Source organism: Scyliorhinus torazame, chromosome 21 (assembly GCF_047496885.1).
Source record: "Scyliorhinus torazame isolate Kashiwa2021f chromosome 21, sScyTor2.1, whole genome shotgun sequence".
NCBI lineage: Eukaryota > Metazoa > Chordata > Chondrichthyes > Carcharhiniformes > Scyliorhinidae > Scyliorhinus > Scyliorhinus torazame.
The window spans coordinates 131,271,464-131,295,394 of record NC_092727.1 but is presented as its reverse complement, the minus strand read 5'-3'; the positions used below and the strand labels follow the sequence as shown (position 1 = coordinate 131,295,394).

Here is a 23,931-nt window from a genome sequence, read left to right as displayed (position 1 = left end):
GAGCCTGGACGCAGCGTATAGTTTGCTGTCGGCTCTGCTGGATCGTCCAGCTGCATCGATGATGCAGTTGAAGTCACCGCCCAGAATGACCGGCTTGGAGGTGGCCAACAGCAGCGGGAGTTGCTGAAGGACTGGCAGCCACTCACTCCGTACGGCCGGGGCGTACACGTCTGAGAGGGACGTTTTTGTATTTAACATCTGCTACGAGGAGGCGCCCGCCCACCACCTCCTTAATGTTGGAGATGGTGAAGTTGCCTCCCCGCAGCAGAATACCCAGGCCGGAGGAACGACAGTCGTTTCCTCCTGACCAGATGGATGGCCCGTGGGACCACCAGCTCGACCAGCGCCTGTAGTTGCTGAGGTGCGGAATTCCGCACTCCTGCAGGAACAGTAGGTCGGCTTTCACCTTTGCTAAGTAGCCGAGTGTGGCTACACACCGCGAAGAATCTTTGATGCTTCGCACATTAATAGATGCCATTTTAAGTCCCATTTTAAAAAGGTAGATTTACCAGTCTCAGAGTACAGAGTCTATGCAGTTGGGTGTTCCAGCTGTTGAATGTTCCCCAGCATGCCGCTGGTGCTCGCAAACTGTTGCACAGTTGCCAACCTCCAAATGACAGGGTGAACGATCCCTCAATGGGCTGCTCTCCACATTATTTCAATCACCCTTTCCACATCTCCCTCACGCTGATCCCATCATGGTAACCAAATCCAAACAATCGCCACCATCCGTATCATAGAATCCCTGCACCGCCGAAGGAGGCCATTCAGCCCATCAGGTCTGCACCAATCCTCTGAAAGACACCCTACCAAAACCAAATCCCCCACCCTATCTCTGCATCATCATCTCGGGGCAGATTAGCATGGCCACTCCCCCTAACCTGCACATTGTTGGACTGTGGGAGGAAACCGGAGCACCCGGAGGAAACCCACGCAGACACGGGGGGAACGTGCAGACTCCGCACAGAGAATCACCGAGGCCGGAATCCTGGCGCTGTGAGGCAGCAGTGCTAACCAGTGTGCTACCGTGCCGCCCGGGTCCCTGGTGCTGTGAGGCAGCAGTGCTAACCATTCCCTGATGTCCTGGAAACATTCCACTGGCTTTTCCCATATCTCTCTCAGATAACTAGAGAAATTAGTGAAGGAATGACTGGATTGAGGTGTTGGAGTGGGTGAGAAGCAATGTTCAGGGTGGGACACAGTCACAGTGCGAATGGCCCTCGGGGTATTTCCGGATCCAGGTGGGGCTGTGGGTCTCGGTTCAGTACCTTCTATTCAGTCCGAGATCGATGATGGCATCATCGCCTGCCCGAGTCAGATAGTGATTGGTTCAAGACCCCACAACAGAGGCGGCAAGAATGGGACCAATTAGAAATACTAAAAGAACACTATTGCAGGGATACAGATCAGAACCACATCATCTGTGAGAGCTTTTCTTTGAAAATTCCTTTCCATTATTTGATCTCAGACTGAAACGTTCATGGGCGGGATTCTGTGATCCTGAGGCTAAGTGTTGACGCTGTCGGAAACACCGTCGCGTTTCCCGACGGCGTCAACACGGCCCCAGGATCAGCAATTCTGGCCCCTACAGGGGGCCAGCATGGTGCTGGAGCGGTTCACGCCACTCCAGCTGCTGATCCGGCCGTGAAATGGGCGCCGGGGGATGCGCGCCTGCGCAGTGGGTCCGGCTCGAACCCGCGCATGCGCAGTCCCATCGGCGCAATGTCCTCGCATGCGCGGTGTCCCCCTTGTTTCAGTTGACAGGCAAGTCTAGAGAGGTCAGTATTCAGATCACTGCTCTTTTTGATATATATTTATAACGTAGACTTGAATATATAGGACATCATTTCAAAGTTTGCAGCTGATATAAAACTCAGAAATGGTAGTGAACGAGTCAGAGAGCTCCGGAGGAAGTGGCTGCTGGAAACGGACAGACACCGCTCCGGAGGAAGTGGCTGCTGGAAACGGACAGACACAGTTTAATGCAGACAACTGGAAAGTGATGCATATTCGAAGATGATACAAGATGATAAAAGGTATTGACAAAGTAGACGTAGAGCAGATGTTTCTTCTTGGCCAGTGGGATTAGGCGGGCAGGTCAGGGCCGTTCATGCACCAGTGCAGCCTCGATGGGCAGAAGGGCCTCTTTTGCACTGTATTATTCTGTGATTGTGGGGCGACCTAGAACGAGAGGTCACAGTTTTAGGATAAGGGGCAGCAGATTTAAAGCAGAGGTGAGGAGAAATTACTTCTCTCAAAGGGTGAATCTGGATTTCACTACCCCAGAGTGAAGTGGATTTAAGATGGTTGACAGAACTCATGGTGACGTGAGGATTTTTTAAACGCAGCGTGTGGTCCTGAGCTGGAATGTGCTGACTGTTGACATTCTATAGAGAACCAAATAAATACTTGAAGAAAAAAATGATTGCAAGGTTATGAGCTCTTTCAAAGAGCTTAGCAAAGCTACGATGGGCCGAATGGCTTTTTCCTCAGCTGCTTCACTCCATGAAATCTGCAATCCTCTCACAGCGAGAGAATGTCAGTTTCAACCTCTTCCACCTCTCAGGCTCCTGACTGGAGATCGTACAGTAGCACAGTGGTTAGCACTGCTCCTTCACATCTAGAAGGACAAGAGCAGCAGATACCTAGGAAGCCAACCACCTGGAGGTTCCCCTCCAACTCACTCACCACCCTGACTGGGAAATATATCGCCGTTCCTTCACTGTCGCTGGGTCAACATCCTGGAACTCCCTCCCTAACAGCACTATGGGTGTACTTATCAAGGAGGCAGCTCACCACCACCTTCTCAAGGGCAATTAGCGATGGTCAATAATTGTGGGACTTCCCCACATCCCAAGAACAGTAAATGACAAGTTGGGGTTTTGATGTTTGCTGACTGTAGGAGGCAGTGAGAAATGACTTCACAGTAATGACAAATGAATGCACTGAATCTCAATTTTATCAGGGTCTGGATGATTGAGTAGAAAGTGGAATTTGAAGTTTTAGTGAGCTGGGGGAAGAAATTAACACAAATAGAGAAAGAAATGGAGAAAGGGTTTGTCAATATTGCTAATGTTATGTTGAGGTGATAATGCTATTGGATGTGATACAGTTTTCATTTGGTACATATTACATAGATGATGCTACACGGTAGGAACAAATGTTGCGGTCTCAATATTAAAAGGCATTATAAAAACTGCACACATTGCAGGTACTGATACAGGTGGAATATCATTTCATCACAGCCTCCTGCACATGAGGCTCGCACTCAATGAAAAATTCCTCCATCAGTCCCTCAGTGTTTGGCTGTAGTTATTAAGCGAGAAATAACAGTCGGAATTCCAGAAGTCTTCAGTGAATCTCTCTGATACACTCAGCGTGATTTGTGCCCCAGTTTCTCAGGCGTGCGACCGTCGATGTGTCAAACTCCAGGACTGAGTGACACAGACTAGCAATGTCTGTCGGCGTGCCAACACGGTCAGAGAACCCACAAGGCCATGAACACGTCAATATTCTTTGGCATTTTCCTTTCTGTTTGGTCACATTTTGTGTGCTTCGAGTAGAATCTTGGAGACGAGATTGATGATGAAGTGGGCAGAATGATCCTGCTCAAACTCTGCAAACAGGTGGCAGACATTTTCTGACGAGTTACCGTGATTTTTTGCCACGAAGGCAAAGATCCTGAAAGTGGAATTTAAAAATGAATCATAAGAACATTCTGTATTCAAAATTTTTTTGAAACCTCTAAATCATTAAAAATAAATGACGAGACTGATATCGGTTGGGTTAGATTTTCATTCGCCACATGGGGAGCAGGAGTTAGGGAAATTCCGGCTTGGTCTACCTGTCTCCGGGGAAAATGCCCACAAGTACGGGATTTTCATTGCTGGGCTTTGCAGGCCGGAGCTGGACAGCTGACCCTGGTAAATGATCGAAGCCTGCCAGGACAGCCGGCTGCGAATGCAGCCTGCCCAAAAGGCCGGCCTCGGGACATCGTACTGGTCATAATGGGAGCGATCTATCAGCTCCAACCTCTTGCGAGGTTTACCGGCCTTGTCGTGCCTCTTGAGGTCTAACGGGATCTCGTGAGCCATCGCGATCTGGATCTTGCCCATTGAGGGTGGGACCCAGATTCGCACATTCAAGCGAGCAGTTAGTCTCGTCTCGGAAACAGGGGTGACGCCGTTTGCACTGGTTTCCACAAACGCGGACCAAGAGTACGGGACCTTGGGGGGGGGTCACCCAGGTGATTGGGGGCCCCTGGGTAGTTGGGCTGTGGGCAGGATGGCATCCCCATGCCACCTTAGCACTGCCAACCTGGCACCATCACCTGGGTACCCTGGTAGTGCCACCCAGGTGCTACACTGCCAGTGCGAGAGTGCCCAGGTGGCACTACCATGATTCCAGGTTGGCAGTGCCAAGGTGCCCATGTGGTATCATGCCCATGCCTGAGATTATACTCAGGTGTGTCCTGCCCTTATGAGATGGGGTGCGGAGTCCAGATAACCACCTTACTGGTGAGTTGTGGCGTTGAAGGGGTCGGGAGGCTGCAGTGAAGGATATAGAGATCGATCTCTTCCTGCACTCGCGAGCAGAGTTCATTAGTGGAGCAAATGGAACTAAATGCGGCCTTGGGGGTGTGGGGAGGGGGACGTGGTCCTTGCTGAGGCCCAGAAATGAAGCAGAGTCCCATTTAATAGTGGGATTGTTCTCGGCACTGCGAGCACCAGCGAACACCCCACTAAATAAGTTTGACGCAAGACTTTCATTTCCATTAAATCGCCCCAATGAAATAAGTAAGCACCTCCTGCCTTCACCCCTGACACACTCTCACTACCCCATCCTTACTGCTTCATGACCTCCACTCCCTACAGCACCTCATTCCCCCATGCCAAGCCATGGTAGCATTCATCCACTATACACTGTATAAAACTAATGAACCCCATGAGAGAGGAAGATGTGTAAAAATAAATTTAAAGACATTCATTCATTGATAGCTTTCCACTTGCTGAAAAAAACTCCTTTTTCCTCCAGTCCATTAAAAGTGTTAATCATCCAGACCCTTTAAAAAAGTCAATGGCTGAAATTGCAAGCATTTGAGCCTTCGTAATCTTGTGTAAACAAACATTGTGAAATTGACAGTAGAGATCAAAGAGCCAAAGCTGTCAATCAAACAACGTTTTCCCTGGGGCTCAGGTGTTTCAGTATGCTAATAGATTTCTGGCTTCTCAGTCGAGCCCATTTTGCATTCTTGGCCTGGATTGGCGGAATATATTTGAAGGGGTGGTGAACTCCACAGAGGCATCTCTCACACTCTGTCATCACAGATTCTGATCCTAATTTCCACATAGGCATGGGGGCAGGGGTGGCGATGGTGAAGGGAGAAATTAAAGGGGCATGCATTTCCTCCTAACTTAGTAGTTGGAGTAATGTGTCACCAACTCCAAGTTTTTTTGTGACTCTTTAAAGGTGTTGCTTATAATGTTCCAGAAAGTTAGATGTTGATGGATTTTTGACGGATAAAGGAATTAAAGATTATGGAACTAACCGATTTGACAGCTGTCTTCGTCAGCCCCCAGAGGAGAGAATTCAGCATTGTCTCATCTATTGGGATTACAATGAATGTGTGAGTGAACCCTGACTGTCAGTGACCTTCCAGCAGGAATGATGTTGAGGTGAGGATGGGGTGCAGGTCGGATTTAACCCTCTCTCTGGTCCTGCAAAGTCAAATCAGTCTAAATCTGGACAAGGTGCAAAATGGGCCCAAGCCCCTGGCCAAGCTTTCAGTGGACAGGCTGGCTTTAGACTGGGGAATGAAAGGGTTCTGACACTGCTGCGCAGAATAACCTGCGCTGTTTTGTTTAGTTACAGGGCGGCACGGCAACACAGTGGTTAGCACTGTTGCTTCACATCGCCAGGGTCCCAGGTTCGATTCCCGCTTGGGTCATTCTCTGGTGAGGCCCAGGTTTTACAATCAATGGTCACAATGCTGGTGTTCCCTAGCCGCTCATTGGCAGGGAGCTGTGTCTGATTGAGAGGAAGGTTTTCCAAAGGGGAAGGTTTATAGAGAGCGTATTGTTTTATGATGCTGGCTGTTGTACAACATGTTGCTCTATAGGTCCGTTTGATGTCTCAATGATGAATCTTGAAACTCATATGTTTAAACATAAACTGTTTATAGAACATAGAACATTATTGTTAATTTGTAACTACTGCTAGATCCCAGTTACTGTCACCATGCAGGCTGTATCTGGAGTATTCTCTGAGTCTATTACTGTGAGACTCTATACATTATACTCTGGGCAGTGCTGTTCTTCGGCTCCACGTTAATCCTTGCTCTGTCGAGGCGCGATACGTCACAATGGTATGCACACACATACAGCATCATACAACGCCATGAGGCTGAGTCAGCACACACACTCCCTTCCAGTTGCAAATGCTGGTGGGTCAGTAATTCCTCACCGGTTTGGGCAGCTCTCGGAGGAGAGGATTCACCATTGTCTCATCCATTGGGATTAGAGTGAATGTGTGAGTGAATCACCTGCCCTCATTGATCAGTTTGATGAGTGAATTCCTAAACTGTCTAATAAACTGGGAACACTATTCAGCAATGCTTTGACTGAACAGGGAGCTTGAACTCGGACTGCCAGTAACCTTCCAACAGGAATTACATAGAACAGTACAGCACAGAACAGGCCCTTCGGCCCTCGATGTTGTGCCGAGCATTGTCCGAAACCAAGATCAAGCTATCCCACTCCCTGTCATTCTGGTGTGCTCCATGTGCCTATCCAATAACCGCTTGAAAGTTCCTAAAGTGTCCGACCCCACTATCACAGCAGGCAGTCCATTCCACACCCTAACCACTCTCTGAGTAAAGAACCTACCTCGGACATCCCTCCTATATCTCCCACCCTGAATCTTATAGTTATGCCCCCATGTAACAGCTACATCCACCCAAGGAAATAGTCTCTGAACATACACTCTATCTGTCCCCCTCATTATCTTATAAACCTCTATTAAGTCGCCTGTCATCCTCCTCCGCTCCAAAAAGAAAAGCCCTAGCTCCCTCAACCTTTCCTCATAAGACCTATTCTGTAAACCAGGCAGCACCCTGGTAAATCTCATTTGCACCCTTTCCAATGCTTCCACATCCTTCCTATAATGAGGTGACCAGAACTGCACACAATACTCCAAATGTGGTCTCACCTGGGTCATGTATAGTTGCAGCATAACCCCGCAGCTCTTAAACTGTTAATAAACGCTAACACACTATAAGCCTTCTTCACGGCTCTATCCACTTGAGTGGCAACCTTCAGAGATCTGTGGACATGAACCCCAAGATCTCCCTGTTCCTCCACATTCCTCAGAACCTGGCCGTTGACCCTGTAATCAGCATTCAATTTTTTTCTACGAAAATGAATCGCCTCGCACTTATCCGGGTTAAACTCCATCTGCCATTTTCCGGCTCAGCTCTGCATCCTATCAATGTCTCTTTGCAGCCTACAACAGCCCTCCACCTCATCCACTACTCCACCAATCTTGGTGTCATCAGCAAATTTACTGACCCACCCTTCAACCCCCTTCTCCAAGTCATTGATAAAAATCACAAATAGCAGAGAACCCAGCACTGATCCCTGTGGTACACCGCTGGTAACTGAACATTTTCCATCCACCCCACCCTCTGTCTTCTATGTGATAGCCAGTTACTTATCCAATTGGTCAAATCTCCCTCTATCCCACACCTCCTTACTTTCTTCATGAGCCGACCATGGGGAACCTTATCAAACGCCTTACTAAAATCCATGTATACAACATCAACTGCTCTACCTTCATCTACACACTTAGTTATATCCTCAAAAAGTTCAATCAAATTTGTGAGGCAAGACCTACCCTTCACAAATCCGTGTTGACCATCGCGGATTAAACTGCATCTTTCCAAATGGTCGTAATCCTATCCTTCAGGACCTTTTCCATTATCTTACCCACCACCGATGTAAGACTAACTGGCCTATAATTACCAGGGTCATTCCTATTCCCTTTCTTGAACAGAGGAACAACATTCGTCACTCTCCAGTCCTCTGACACTATCCCTGTGGACAGCGAGGACCCAAAGATCAAAGCCAAAGGCTCTGCAATCTCATCCCTTGCCTCCCAAAGAATCCTTGGATATATCCCATCTGGCCCAGGGGACTTGTCGACCCTCAGGTTTTTCAAAATTGCTAATACATCCTTCCTCAGAACATCTACCTCCTCCAGCCTACCAGCCTGAATCACACTCCCATCCTCAAAAACATGGCCCCTCACCTTTGTGAACACTGAAGAAAAGTATTCATTCAACGCCTCTCCTATCTCTTCTGACTCCATGCACAAGTTCCCACTACTGTCCTTGACCGGCCCTACCCTCACCCTGGTCATTCTTTTATTTCTCACATAAGAGTCAAAGAGGAACAGTACAGGATGCACATTTTGAATTACGGCCACTCAAAACTAAAAAGCAATGTAATAATTAAATGCATTCCCATTTAGATTTTCCAAGGCCAGATTCTTTGAAAGTAACAGCTGTTATGTGGAAGCTTTTGCCCATGTCACTAAGATAAGAGACTTATCTCAAGCCAACTGAAATTCCAGTTTCCCTGGGTTAGGCATCTAGAATTTTTAGTCTTTCTGCAAATACTTCCATTCTTTGGGGCCGGTTTAGCTCAGTTAACTAGACAGCTGGTTTGTGATGCAGAGCAAAGCCAGCAGCACTGGTTCAATTCCTATACCGGGTGAGGTTATTCATGAAGGCCCTGTCTTCTCAACCTTGCCCCTCGCCTGAGGTGCGGTGATCCTCAGGTTAAATCACCCGTCAGCTCTCCCCCTCAAAGGAAAAGCACCCTATGGTCATCTGGGACTATGGGTTTTACTTCTATTCTATTGTTAGTGACATCAAAACAAACCTGTTGGACTTTAACCTGGTGTTGTAAGACTTCGTACTGTGCTCATCCTGAAGGAGCTACATTCGCCCAGGCAATTGCATAACATTCCCGACTTGTGCCTTGTAAACCTTGAAACGGTTTTGGGGAGTCAGGTGGCAAGTTACTCACTGCACAACTCCCAAGCACATAGTAGTATTTATTCAATTTAACCCCATCAACCCAATGCTGGCCGTCTTGTAGAGCAATCCAATTAGACCTGTTTAAAATTGATCATTTCATGGGATGTGAGCATCACTGGAAAGGCCAGTGTTATGAACCCCAGTTGAAGTTACAACTGAATGAGACAATCAGAGAATGGAATCTGCCTAAAAGACTGAAGTGGAGGAGTCAAGGAAAAAAAACATTAAACATGAAAAAATGGGATGATGTACCACAATGGGTGGCAGTGGTTAGCACTGCTGCCTCAGCACCAGGGACCCAGGTTCAAATCCAACCCCTTGTGACTGTAGTTTTCACATTCTCCCAACGTATAGGCTTCCTCTCGATGCTCCGGTTTGCTCACCGTCCAAAAATATACAGGTTAGCCATGCTAAATTGCCCCGTGGGGTTACAGGATTGTGGCGGGGAGATTGGGCCTGGTGAGGTGCTCCTTGAGGAGGGTCGGTGCACTGTAGGAATTCTATCCTGCTTTACTCCCTCCTTAGCTTACTAATTAAACATGTTTTAGGATTAACAGATTACAAAGTCTATAATGGTCTCATGAGCAGCACAGTGGTGCTGAGGACCCGGGTTCCATCCCGGCCCTCAGTCACTGCCCATGTGGAGTTTGCACATTCTCCCCATGTCCGCGTGGGTCTTACCCCCACAACCCAAAGATTTGGAGGGTAGGTGAATTGGCCACACCAAATAAATTGCCCGGTAATGGGAAAACAAACTGGATAATTTTTTTAAAATCTATAACAATCTCGTTAACACAAAGTCCCATTTAAGCACATCTGAGGACTGTGGGTAAATTCACTTGGGGCTCGAAGAATGGGATTCCCCCCCCCCCCAGATGATTGTCACGCCCGTTTCCAAACCGCCACTCCCAAAACCACGTCAAAATCCAGACCAGGTATTCCCAATGTCACTTTTAAACAAAGTTTGTGCTCCACTTTAACAGCAAATCCAATCCAGGATTCACATTCACCCCTTGAGTTTGGTCTTGACTGCTGTGCAAACTGCTCACAATTGCTTTAACTCTCCATTCCCAAACATTAAAATGGCATCAGATGTCTGATTTACCTTTGAAAGCGGATATCCCACTGTAAATCCAGTTACTGCAATTGTCTAACTCTTAACACTTACTCTTCCTGAATTTTTCTGAACAATACCTTGATCTCTGTTCACGACTCCAGATTTCTTGGACACTTCATTTTCTAGTTTCCTTAATCAGCTGGGCTTGTTTCCAGCGTCAGTTTTAACCATTACTCCATAGTATGACTTTTTGTCAAGTCATCCAGGCTCAAAACGTTAGCTCCCTTCTCTCTCCACAGATGCTGTCAGACCTGAGACTGTCCAGTATTTTCTGTCCTTGGTTCAGTTCCAGCATCTGCAGTAATTTGCTTTGAGCGAAGAGATGTTCCCTCTTTAGCCCCTGAAAACCAGCTGCTTCCATCAGAGCTGTGAGGGCTGCCTTCTCTCTCTTCCCATCTCCAATTGCAATCAAATTAGCCAAACTAAAACTTACCGTACAAGGTCCCTGTTGCTAAGCAACACCCACATGCTTATCTTTTATTTTTCATGCCACAGCAATCTCCAAGCACAATAGAAACAGTTTGAACTTCCCCCACACATGCAAACACCTTTGTCCAGCATGAATACATGTCCTTCCAGGCACTGAAACATTAACTTAGATCCAAACTTATGTTTACCAATGGAAATATCAATCCCTTGTTACCTCTCCCCAGTTGCCTTTGAACGAGTGGCTTGATGGGCCATTCAATGAGTAGGGATGTTGGGGTGAGGATGGGGTGCAGGTTGGATTTAACCCTCTCTCTGGTCCTGCAAAGTCAAATCAGTGTAAACCTGGACAAGATGCTAAATGGGCCCAAACCCCTGGCCAAGCTTTCAGTGGCGAGGCTGGCTTTAGACTGGGGAATGAAAGGGTTCTCACACTGATGTGTACAGTAACCTGTGCTGCGTTTTAGCAGAATCTCACCTCGATGGTTCATTATCCTTCCGCCATCTGGAAAATACAAAAGAGAAAGATGAGAATATCTCTGGGAAACTCTGTTGACATTGTTAAACACATTAACATTGATCCTGCTGCAGTTTTAACAGATTCACCTGCATGCAGTGAATTACTTTGACTGTTGCTGCGGAGACGGGTGTAGCATGACGAGATCGCACAAAGAGCAACGCTCAGAATGTTCAGTGAATCTACATTTCATTCAATTGTTTGAGGAATATTGATGCGGAAGCTGTCATTGACAATGTTAGTGACGATCGAGTTTTCACTCCACATCCCTCTCTCCCACACTGGGACAAAGGAAGTTAACATGTTAACACCTTGACTCCAAGAATGTTGAAAAAGCTGACTTTCCCTGGATTATTGAGAATTTCTAGGTTACATTGACTGAGATGAGTTGATGTCGTTTCCAGGTCTGGCCTGAGGTTGGGTTGGTTGCTGAAGTCACCCAGACCCACCAGCCTCAGCTTCTGGGATGGGCATTGAACTCACTGCGAGGCTGCAGTCCGAGTGTTTCCAGAGACAAAGTGACGGAACGCTGTGGCAACTTAGACACAACTCCGCAACAAACATTAAAACTGATCTCTCTCAGTGAATGGGTGACCAGTGGTGGCGATGAACTGATTCACTCCATTGCAGAATTCTTTCAGAGGTGAACATTTAGGATGTCGGATATGAATAGTTTGGGATATGTTGTGTGGTGAGGGGATTGTGCTCAGGATGAACGGGCACCTCTGGTTTCCTTCACTAGGGTTTTCCTCACATCATAACCAGGCCTGTTGTCAAATCATTGATAGAGATTCATCACAGTGATTGGTCAATAACTCGATTATCACTGGATCATGTGACTGCTAATTAAATGGACCTTGCTCTTTTTAAATCTAAAAATGTCCGTGTTCCAATGGATTGTTAATCACAAAGACCACCTGCTGGAAAAGAGCAGAAACAAAGGGCAGGATTCTCCGTTTCTGGGACATATTGATGCTGGCGCAGAATCCGTGGACTTTTACAACTGAAATACCGGCTCCGCACCTGGTCCAATTCCGCTACCATTGAGGAGCTAGCACCGTGATTCCCATGTGAAACGGTGCAGGATTGGCCGGGTCCGGGATTGACACTCGGGAGGCTGACAAGCTGCAGCTGCACATTCACATTACACTCCCCCCACACACTCATCCCAGCCGCACACACACATTACACTCCCCACGCACACTCATCCCAGCCTCACACACACATTACACTCCCCACACACACTCATCCCAGCCGCACACACACATTACACTCCCCACACACACTCATCCCAGCCACACACACACATTACACTCCCCACGCACACTCATCCCAGCCTCACACACACATTACACTCCCCACGCACACTCATCCCAGCCGCGCACACACATTACACTCCCCACACACACTCATCCCAGCCGCACACACACTTTACACTCCCCACACACACTCATCCCAGCCACACACACACATTACACACCCCACACACTCATCCCAGCCGCACACACACACTGCACTCCCCACACACACTCATCCCAGCCGCACACACACATTATACTCCCCACACACACATTACACTCCCCACACACACTCATCCCAGCCCCACACACACATTACACTCCCCACACACACTCATCCCAGCCACACACACACATTATACTCCCCACACACACTCATCCCAGCCGCACACACACACTACACTCCCCACACACACTCATCCCAGCCACACACACACATTACACTCCCCACACACACTCATCCCAGCCACACACACACATTACACTCCTCACACACACTCATCCCATCCGCACACACACATTACACTCCCCACGCACACTCATCCCAGCCTCACACACACATTACACTCCCCACGCACACTCATCCCAGCCACACACACACATTACACTCCTCACACACACTCATCCCAGCAGCACACACACATTACACTCCCCACACACACTCATCCCAGCCGCACACACACATTACACTCCCCACACACACTCATCCCAGCCGCACACACACTTTACACTCCCCACACACGCTCATCCCAGCCGCACACACACATTACACTCCCCACGCACACTCATCCCAGCCGCACACACACATTACACTCCCCACACACACTCATCCCAGCCGCACACACACTTTACACTCCCCCACACACACTCATCCCAGCCGCACACATACATTACACTCCCCACGCACACTCATCCCAGCCGCGCACACACATTACACTCCCCACACACACTCATCCCAGCCGCACACACACTTTACACTCCCCACACACACTCATCCCAGCCACACACACACATTACACACCCCACACACACTCATCCCAGCCGCACACACACACTGCACTCCCCACACACACTCATCCCAGCCACACACACACATTACACTCCCCACACACACTCATCCCAGCTGCACACACACATTACACTCCCCACACACGCTCATCCCAGCCACACACACACATTACACTCCCCACACACACTCATCCCAGCCACACACACACATTACACTCCCCACACACACTCATCCCAGCCGCACACACACATTACACACCCCACACACTCATCCCAGCCGCACACACACACTGCACTCCCCACACACACTCATCCCAGCCACACACACACATTACATTCCCCACACACACTCATCCCAGCCGCACACACACATTACACTCCCCACACACACTCATCCCAGCCACACACACACATTACACTCCCCACACACACTCATCCCAGCCGCACACACACATTACACTCCCCACACACTCATCCCAGCCACACACACACATTACACACCCCACACACTCATCCCAGCCGCACACACACACTGCACTCCCCACACACACTCATCCCAGCCACACACACACATTACACTCCCCACACACACTCATCCCAGCCACACACACACATTACACACCCCACACACTCATCCCAGCCGCACACACACACTGCACTCCCCACACACACTCATCCCAGCCACACACACACATTACACTCCCCACACACACTCATCCCAGCCACACACACACATTACACACCCCACACACTCATCCCAGCCGCACACACACACTGCACTCCCCACACACACTCATCCCAGCCACACACACACATTACACTCCCCACACACACTCATCCCAGCCACACACACACATTAAACTCCCCACACACACTCATCCCAGCCACACACACACATTACACTCCCCACACACACTCATCCCAGCCACACACACACGTTACACTCCCCACACACACTCATCCCAGCCGCACACACACGTTACACTCCCCACACACACTCATCCCAGCCCCACACACACGTTACACTCCCCACACACACTCATCCCAGCCGCACACACACGTTACACTCCCCACACACACTCATCCCAGCCGCACACACGCATTACACTCCCCACACACACTCATCCCAGCCACACACACACATTACACTCCCCACACACACTCATCCCAGCCGCACACACACATTACACTCCCCACACACACTCATCCCAGCCGCACACACACATTACACTCCCCACACACACTCATCCCAGCCGCACACACACATTACACTCCCCACACACTCATCCCAGCCACACACACACATTACACTCCCCACACACACTCATCCCAGCCACACACACACATTACACTCCCCACACACACTCATCCCAGCCACACACACACATTACACTCCCCACACACACTCATCCCAGCCGCACACACACGTTACACTCCCCACACACACTCATCCCAGCCGCACACACACATTACACTCCCCACACACACTCATCCCAGCCGCACACACACATTACACTCCCCACACACTCATCCCAGCCGCACACACACGTTACACTCCCCACACACACTCATCCCAGCCGCACACACACATTACACTCCCTACACACACTCATCCCAGCCACACACACACATTACACTCCCCACACACACTCATCCCAGCCGCACACACACATTACACTCCCCACACACACTCATCCCAGCCGCACACACACATTACACTCCCCACACACTCATCCCAGCCGCACACACACATTACACTCCCCACACACACTCATCCCAGCCACACACACACATTACACTCCCCACACACACTCATCCCAGCCGCACACACACATTACACTCCCCACACACTCATCCCAGCCGCGCACACATATTACACTCCCCACACACACTCACCCCAGCCGCGCACACACATTACACTCCCCACACACGCTCATCCCAGCCGCACACACACATTACACTCCCCACACACACTCATGCCAGCCGCACACACACATTACACTCCCCACACACACTCATCCCAGCCGCACACACACATTACACTCCCCACACACACTCATCCCAGCCGCACACACACATTACACTCCCCACACACACTCATCCCAGCCGCACACACACATTACACTCCCCACACACTCATCCCAGCCGCACACACACATTACACTCCCCACACACACTCATCCCAGCCGCACACACACATTACACTCCCCACACACACTCATCCCAGCCGCACACACACATTACACTCCCCACACACACTCATCCCAGCCGCACACACACATTACACTCCCCACACACACTCATCCCAGCCGCAGGTACACATTACACTCCCCACACACTGCACTCCCCGCACACACTCATCCCAGCCACACACACACATTACACTCCCCACACACACTCATCCCAGCCGCACACACACATTACACTCCCCACACACTCATCCCAGCCGCGCACACATATTACACTCCCCACACACACTCACCCCAGCCGCGCACACACATTACACTCCCCACACACGCTCATCCCAGCCGCACACACACATTACACTCCCCACACACACTCATGCCAGCCGCACACACACATTACACTCCCCCACACACACTCATCCCAGCCGCACACACACATTACACTCCCCACACACACTCATCCCAGCCGCACACACACATTACACTCCCCACACACACTCATCCCAGCCGCACACACACATTACACTCCCCACACACACTCATCCCAGCCGCACACACACATTACACTCCCCACACACACTCATCCCAGCCGCACACACACATTACACTCCCCACACACACTCATCCCAGCCGCACACACACATTACACTCCCCACACACACTCATCCCAGCCGCACACACACATTACACTCCCCACACACACTCATCCCAGCCGCACACACACATTACACTCCCCACACACACTCATCCCAGCCGCACACACACATTACACTCCCCACACACACTCATCCCAGCCGCACACACACATTACACTCCCCACACACACTCATCCCAGCCAACAAGATGGCACTGGCTGTGCTGGAGCGCACCCATACAGCTGGGGGATTGTCTGGGGCCAGAGGGCACACACTTGGGTGCCCTGGGGCGGGGGGGGGGGGGGGGGGGGGGGGGGACCTATACGACCCGTGGCCCTAAGTCCCCAGTGGGCTGTTAGTGGTGTGTGCATGGCTGCCTTTCCAGCTGAGGCAATGGCGTTCCGTGTCTGTCCACCCCGACCCCACAACCCACCTCCTGGCCCCTGCCCCCACCCACCCCGCTACTCCCTCCGGCCCTGGCAGAACCCCCCCCCCGGCCAGCGGCATTATTGTCAGCAGACTGTGGCGATGTTGGACACTTTCCGAACCCCTTCTCTCTCCCTCAGCCGCCACCGCGCCGGTTTCATGATTTTTAAAAGCACAAGTGAACCGTCCCCCCGGGAACTCGGCCCAGCGGAGGCGGAGCATCGCGGAGCATTCCGGGTCGGGCCCGATAATGACATGTACATAGTGTCTACTGTGCGTGCGTTCCGGAATTCACTGACGCCGCTGTCGAGGTACTGGAGCATTGCAATTTTGCGTCAAATCGGCGCCTGCCGTGATTCCGGCGTCGGAACCGATTCTCCGCCGTATCGCCTGTCCCGATTTCAGCATCGGCTAACGGAGAATCCCATCCCAAGTATTTTAAATCAATTCTGGTAAAGCTGCCAACCTTTGGGAGATTGGCGACAAGCAGCAGCTTGTGTCGGTATGTTTGAAGGCACTCGCTCTGCAGGACTGTCAGAGGAACACCTTTCAGCTGGGACATTAACTGAGGCTCCTCTGTGAATTTGAAGAGCAGGGACTTCTCCCCAGTTCTCCTGGGACCAATATCTATCCCCCAGCGCACACCCAGAACAGATTATCTGGACCATATCAGATTGTTGTTTGTGGGATCTTACTGTATGTAAGTCTGCCGTTTCAACATTTCAAACAGAACTTGGTCAAGTGTTTTGAGGCTTCCTGAAGTTGGGAAAGGTGCTATATAAATACAAGTCGTTAATTCACTAATGAAAGATATGCTCCTTCCACCAGGATTGGTTGTTGTGTCAATGGTGTAACAAGGATCACCAATCACTGATTCATCACTATTCGTGTCCCCCTGAGCAGCGCAAGGCAGCTGTTTACCTTCTATAGAAATCTGCTTCCAAAATGAATGAATCATTTTGTCTGCAGTGACAGCTTTTTACTTGGACTATTGTTAATGTGTTTGGCAGATGTCTCGGCCTCAGCCGAGGTGCAGCCATTAAGCCAGGGTGGAGCTCGTTGCAATGATCTCAGTTTTGTGTCCAAACTCGCCTCACCTGGTTTAGTAACACTTTAACTATCTTCACGCGTCAACCCACAGTTTCCTCTGCCCAAATATGCGTCTTCCACCCTATTCGTGTGAGTGACTGGCGCTTTGGACCAATCCCAGCTCATTCCCGGAGGTGTTTAGCATTAGTTTGCAGTGGGCTGTGGTCCAAGTCCTAACACTCACTCTGTAGCTGTGTTGCAAGCCACGCCCACATAAACATGCCGATTATCCATTTACCTCCTCTGCAGAGGATCCAGGCCGCAGTGATTGACGGAAGTGGCAGGATAGTGTCGCCTGAAGAACAGCCTTCGAAGAAAAAGCAGCAGCAATTAATACAGCTCCATTTCACTTTGAACGCAAACCAATCAGATCAACTGCTAAAGGTGAAAAGTCTATTACCATTGACTCTCTACGTCAAACTAACCAGTTCTCCCTCAATTAACCCCTTGAGGACGCAATTGGAAAAATCTCCGCTCTGGAACGAGATTGAAGATCAAACGGCAGGGTTTGGATGAAGCAGGGCCTTCGGCCCATTGAGACTCACCCTCCCAGCCTCTCCTCTTGTTGCCAGTCTCCCTGCTTCACCCGCTCCTGTGGCAACTCATTCCAGCTGCTGATCACCTCCCATTACTCTCAGGTTCCCAGGAAGGACATGGCGTTAATTAGCTGCCGGTTTCATATCGCGTCCTGGTTTCCTTTCTCTGTCTGACACCAAAAACCACTTCACCTCCGAACTCTTACCTTAAACCCAAAACACCAGTTCCACCAAATTCTGGCTTTATTAATTCCTTCCTGGTCAATGCCAGTATTTCTTAGCTATCGATCTCCCTAATCTCTGAGTCAAGAGGTTAAAATCTAAACACACTGCCAGGGTAATGAGCCATGTGTATGTGGGTCACTAGTGGCAGCAGGAACTGTCCCCAGGGGGACTTCAATTGGAACTATTGACCTCCCTCCTGCCTGGGGTGCAGCTCGAGAGGTCAATCTCACATGTGACCCCAAACATGGAACACGACCCTAACCTGTGCAACCAGTGTCCACACGTGCTATCTTTCAGAGCTCACTGCTGGGGTCAGAGAGCATGGTTAATTTTTAAAAATATTATTTCACAGGATGTGGGTGTCACTGGTTTGGTCAACATTTGTTGCCCATCCCTAATTGCCCCTTGAGAAGGTGGTGATGAGCTGCCATCTTGAACCGCTGCAGTCTGTGGGGTGTAAGTACATCCACAGTTAAGGAGGGAGTTCCAGGGTGTTGCCCCAGCGACAGTGAAGGAACGGCGATATATTTCCAAGTCAGGGTGGTGAGTGAGTTGGAGGTGAACCTCCAGGTGGTGGGGTTCCCAGGTATCTGCTGCTCTTGTCCTTCTAGATGGTAGTGGTTGTGGGTTTGGAAGGTGCTGTCTCAGGAGTCTTGGTGAGTTCCTGCAGTGCATCTTATAGATGGTACACACGGCTGCTACTGGGGGTGGAGGGTTTGAATGTTTGTGGATGGTGTGTTAATCAAGCAGGGCTGCTTTACCCTGATAGTGTCGAACTCATTGAGTGTTGTTGGAGTTGCACCTGTCCAGGCAAGTGGAGAGTATTCCATCACACTCCTGACTTGTGCCTTGTAGACGGTGGGCAGGCTTTGGGGGGTCAAGAGGTGAGTTACTCGCCGTAGGAGTGTCTGACGTGCTATTGTAGCCACAGTATTTCTATGGCTAGTCAAGTTTACTTTCTGGTCAATGGTAACCGCCAGGATGTTTCATAGAATTTACAGTGCAGAAGGAGGCCATTCGGCCCATCGAGTCTGCACCGGCTCTTGGAAAGAGCACCCTACCGAGGCCCACACCTCCACCCTATCCCCATCACCCAGTAACCCCACCCAACACTAAGGGCACTTTTGGACACTAAGGGCAATTTAGCATGGCCAATCCACCTAACCTGCACATCTTTGGACTGTGGGAGGAAACCGGAGCACCCGGAGGAAACCCACGCAGACACGGGGAGGACGTGCAGACTCCGCACAGACAGTGACCCAAGCCGGAATCGAACCTGGGACCCTGGAGCGGTGAAGCAATCGTGCTATCCACTATGCTACCGTGCTGCCCTAATTGCCCGTGTTGATAGTGGGGGAGGCGATTGAACATCAAGAGGAGATAGTTACTCTCTTGTTGGTCGTTGCCTGGCACTTGTGTGGCACGAATATTACTTGCCACGTTTCAGTCCAATTCTCCCACGGCATTGAGTCTAGTTCCAGGCTCCAAATGTCTTTCTGGTGATTAACTAACTGGGCCCAGACCGAGAATCGTTCTTTATTCCTGGGCTGTGAGTCTCACCCTGGCTGAGTGACCCGGGTAGTTTTGGAGCGATGAGGACAGTGTAGGAAGGCAGGGTCTCTTCTCAGAGGACATTGGGTTTTATAACAATTTGCACCCTCGAAAACCACATTTATTTGATTTAATTTCACAACTTGCCCTGGTATTATTTGACCTCAGGACCCCGATGTTGTTGACCCTGTCTCAGAAACACTCGGCTCCCATTGGCCAGCCAGTTGACCCTGTCTCAGAAACACTCGGCTCCCATTGGCCAGCCAGTTGACCCTGTCTCAGAAACACTCGGCTCCCATTGGCCAGCCAGTTGACCCTGTCTCAGAAACACTCGGCTCCCATTGGCCAGCCAGCTCTGATGCGTCACCACCTGAAGATTCTTGAATACATTTAAACAAAATCCAATTTTCCTTGTCCACAGACACATAGAAAATAGGAGCAGGAGGAGGCCATTCGGCCCTTCGAGCCTGCTCCACCATTCATTATGATCATGGCCTTTCGCCCCTATCCCTTGATCCCTTTGGTCTGAAGAGCTATATCTGATTCCTTCTTGAAATTACACAACGGGTGGGATTCTCTCAGCCCGGGGCCGGAGAAACCCCGCGACCGCCCCGACGCCGGGACGCGATTCTCCGCAGAGCGCATGGTCGGCGCTGGTCGGGGGCCGTTCTACACAGCCCCCCCCCGCTGATTCTCGGCCCGCGATGGCCGCAGCAAAAAACCCGAGTCCTGCCAGCGCCGTTCTAACCTCTCAGCCAGCGGGACCTTGTCGTGGAAGGATCCGGGGGCGGCGGGGAGGGGGAGGGGGTGATCGACCCCGGGGAGGGGGGCCTCTATTGTGGCCTGGTCCGCGATCGGGGCCCACTGATTGGCGGGCCGGCCTCTCAGGCTGGGGGCTTCCATTCTTCCACGCCGGCCCCTGGAGCCCTGCGCCATGTTGCGTCGGGGCCGGCGCGGAGAAGGGAGGGACTGCACACGCGCAGACCCCGCGGCGCCCAGTTGATGCCGGGATCAGCAGCCGGAGCGGCGTGGGCCGCTCCCGTGCCGTGCTGGCCCCCTGTAGGGGGCTGATCCTGAGGCTGTTTCCGACGGCGTCAACACTTAGCCTCAGGATCAGAGAATCCCGCACAATGTTTTGGCCTCAACTCTTTTCTGTGGGAGCAAATTCCACAGATTCACCGCTCTCTGGGTGAAGAAATTTCTCCTCACCTCAGTCCTAAAAGTCCTAAAAATCCCTTATCCTCAAACTATGACCCCTAGTTCTGGACTCCCCACCATCCTTTCTGGATCTACCCTGTCTAATCCTGTTAGAATTTTATACGTTTCTATGAGATCCTCTCTCACTCGTCTAAACCCCAATGAATATAATCCTAACCGACTTAGTCTCTCCACATATGACAGTCCCGCCATCCCAGGAATCAGCCTGTTAAATCTTCGCTGCACTTCCTCCACAGCAAGAACATCCTTCCTCAGGTAAGGACACCAAAACTGCCCACAATACTCCAGGTTCGGCCTCACCAATGCCCTATACAATTGCAGTAAAACATCTCTATTCCTAGACGCCAATCCTCTCGCTATGAAGGCCAACATACCATTGGCCTTCTTTACCGCCTGCTGTACCTGCGCGCTTACTTTCAGCAACTGAGGCACGAGGACACCAAGGTCTCGCTGAGTATCCGCCTCTCCCAATTTACACCCATTCACATAATAATCTGCTTTCTTGTTTTTGCTACCAAACCGGATAACCTCACATTTATCCACATTATACAGCATCTGCCGTGCATGTCCCACTCACTCAGCCTGTCCAAGCCCCGCTGAAGCATCTCTGTATCCTCCTCACAGCTCACCCTCCCACCCACTTTGTAGCATCGGCAAATTTGGAAATGCTACATTTAGTTCCCTCGTCCAAATCTTTATTATACAAGGTCATGGGATATGGCAGGCGAGTGGGGTTGGGCACTTTCAGTGAGCCGGCACAGACTCGATGGGCCGAATGACCACTTGCGCTGTAACGTTTCTGTGATTCAGTTTCCTGGGCTCAATGAAGATCAAAGTCCCAACTTTAAGCCCCTTCACCTGGGTGAGAATGGGGTTTTGGGGGGATGGGAGGGGGGATGGATGGAGGGATGGATGGGAGACAATGGGATTTTGGGGGGATGGGAGGGGGGATGGAGGGAGGATGGGAGGGAGGGACGGATGGATGGGGGATAATGGGATTTTGGGGGGATGGGAGGAGGGATGGGAGGGGGGATGGGAGGGTGGGATGGATGGATGGGGGATAATGGGATTTTGGGGGGATGGGAGGGGATGGGAGGGAGGTATGGAGGGAGGATGGGAGGGTGGGACGGATGGATGGGGGATAATGGGATTTTGGGGGGATGGGAGGGGGGATGGAGGGAGGATGGGAGAGAGGGATGGAGGGAGGATGGGAGGGAGGTATGGAGGGAGGATGGGAGGGTGGGACGGATGGATGGGGGATAATGGGATTTTGGGGGGATGGGAGCGGGTTTAAGTTGGTGGCAGGTTCTTTATTTTCACACCCAAACCACCTTCTCATTGGCTACGACATTTATTCCTTAGTTTCGGGAGATGTGTCAAATTGTTTGGCAAGAACTGGAGGATTCTTCAGCCATTGACGGCGGTTGCGCTGGAAAATCTGATGCAAACTGCATTCTGGGTCAAGAAGAGGGCCAGGTTAATGCTGCTTCTGAGGGTCCACTTGTGTGAGAGTGCAGAGGGCCCACAAGGGACCCTCGGACCTCCCCTTCCTGTATCCAAAATTGTCTGAGAGAGCCCCTCCCTCGGCGCCTCCTGTGCTGGGGCTGTTTCCATGGGTTCCCACTGGGATCGATATCCTAATCCCATTATTCATCACCTTCAGTTGGGATTCTGATTTGAGAAACTGAGGCATGGGGGTTTAAGGGTGACCAGATTTCACTTTGCGCCCGTCTGACCTTACTCCTTTCAACACCCACCGACACACAGGTTACCCCCGAGTTATAATTGCCGGGTAAACTTTGCGAGAAGGAGACAGCAATCCCCAAAACAGGGTGGTCTTTATCGCACTCGACAATGTACCCAGAGACCCTCACTTTCTCTTGCAGTCTGTCAGGGTGATCCCTTGTTCTGACACTTTGAACTGGACGATGGTGGCTTGAGGCAGTCGCTCCTTTTCCAGAGTGAGAGAAGCTGCTTTCAGAACAGCTTGTGGTCCAGTCAGAGACTCCATGGTCACCGAGCTCAAATACAGAACAGAACACACTGCGGAAAGAGGAAACGCCTCATTAACACCTCAAAATTAAACAAAACGCATTTCTATCGCACCTTTCACACCTGCAGGATATCCCAAAGAACATCACAACAAATGGAAAGTATCTTTTCTGTCATCAAAGTTGTAATGTAGGAACAGGGATGTACTTCTGAAGCTTTATAAAGCATTAGTTAGGCCCCATTTAGAATACTGTGAGCAATTTTGGGCCCCACACCTCAGGAAGGACATACTGGCACTGGAGCGGGTACAGCGGAGATTCACACGGATGATCCCAGGAATGGTAGGCCTAACATACGATGAACGTCTGAGGATTCTGGGATTATATTCATTGGAGTTTAGGAGGTTGGGGGGAGATCTAATAGAAACTTACAAGATAATGAATGGCTTAGATAGGGTGGACGTAGGGAAGTTGTTTCCATTAGCAGGGGAGACTAGGGCCCGGGGGCACTGCCTTAGAATAAAAGGGAGTCACTTTAGAACAGAGATGAGGAGAAATTTCTTCAGCCAGAGAGTGGTGGGTCTGTGGAATTAATTGCCGCAGAGGGCGGT

At 50.5% G+C, this 23,931-nt stretch overlaps 1 protein-coding gene across 2 annotated transcripts in view; it reads right to left on the bottom strand.

Moving 5' to 3' along the window:
- Positions 1-2,941: 2,941 nt before the first annotated feature.
- The window catches only part of LOC140398686 (tensin-4-like), a 62,833-nt gene continuing 41,843 nt past the window's right edge, over positions 2,942-23,931 (bottom strand). For both annotated transcript variants that reach the window (XM_072487673.1, XM_072487675.1), the window contains exons 12-15: positions 23,204-23,372; positions 18,038-18,106; positions 11,119-11,145; positions 2,942-3,681 (exon numbers count right to left, since the gene is read on the bottom strand). In XM_072487673.1, coding sequence (XP_072343774.1) covers positions 3,540-3,681; positions 11,119-11,145; positions 18,038-18,106; positions 23,204-23,372 — 407 coding nt within the window. In that variant the 3' untranslated portion in view covers positions 2,942-3,539. The remainder of the gene's footprint in view (positions 3,682-11,118; positions 11,146-18,037; positions 18,107-23,203; positions 23,373-23,931) is intronic.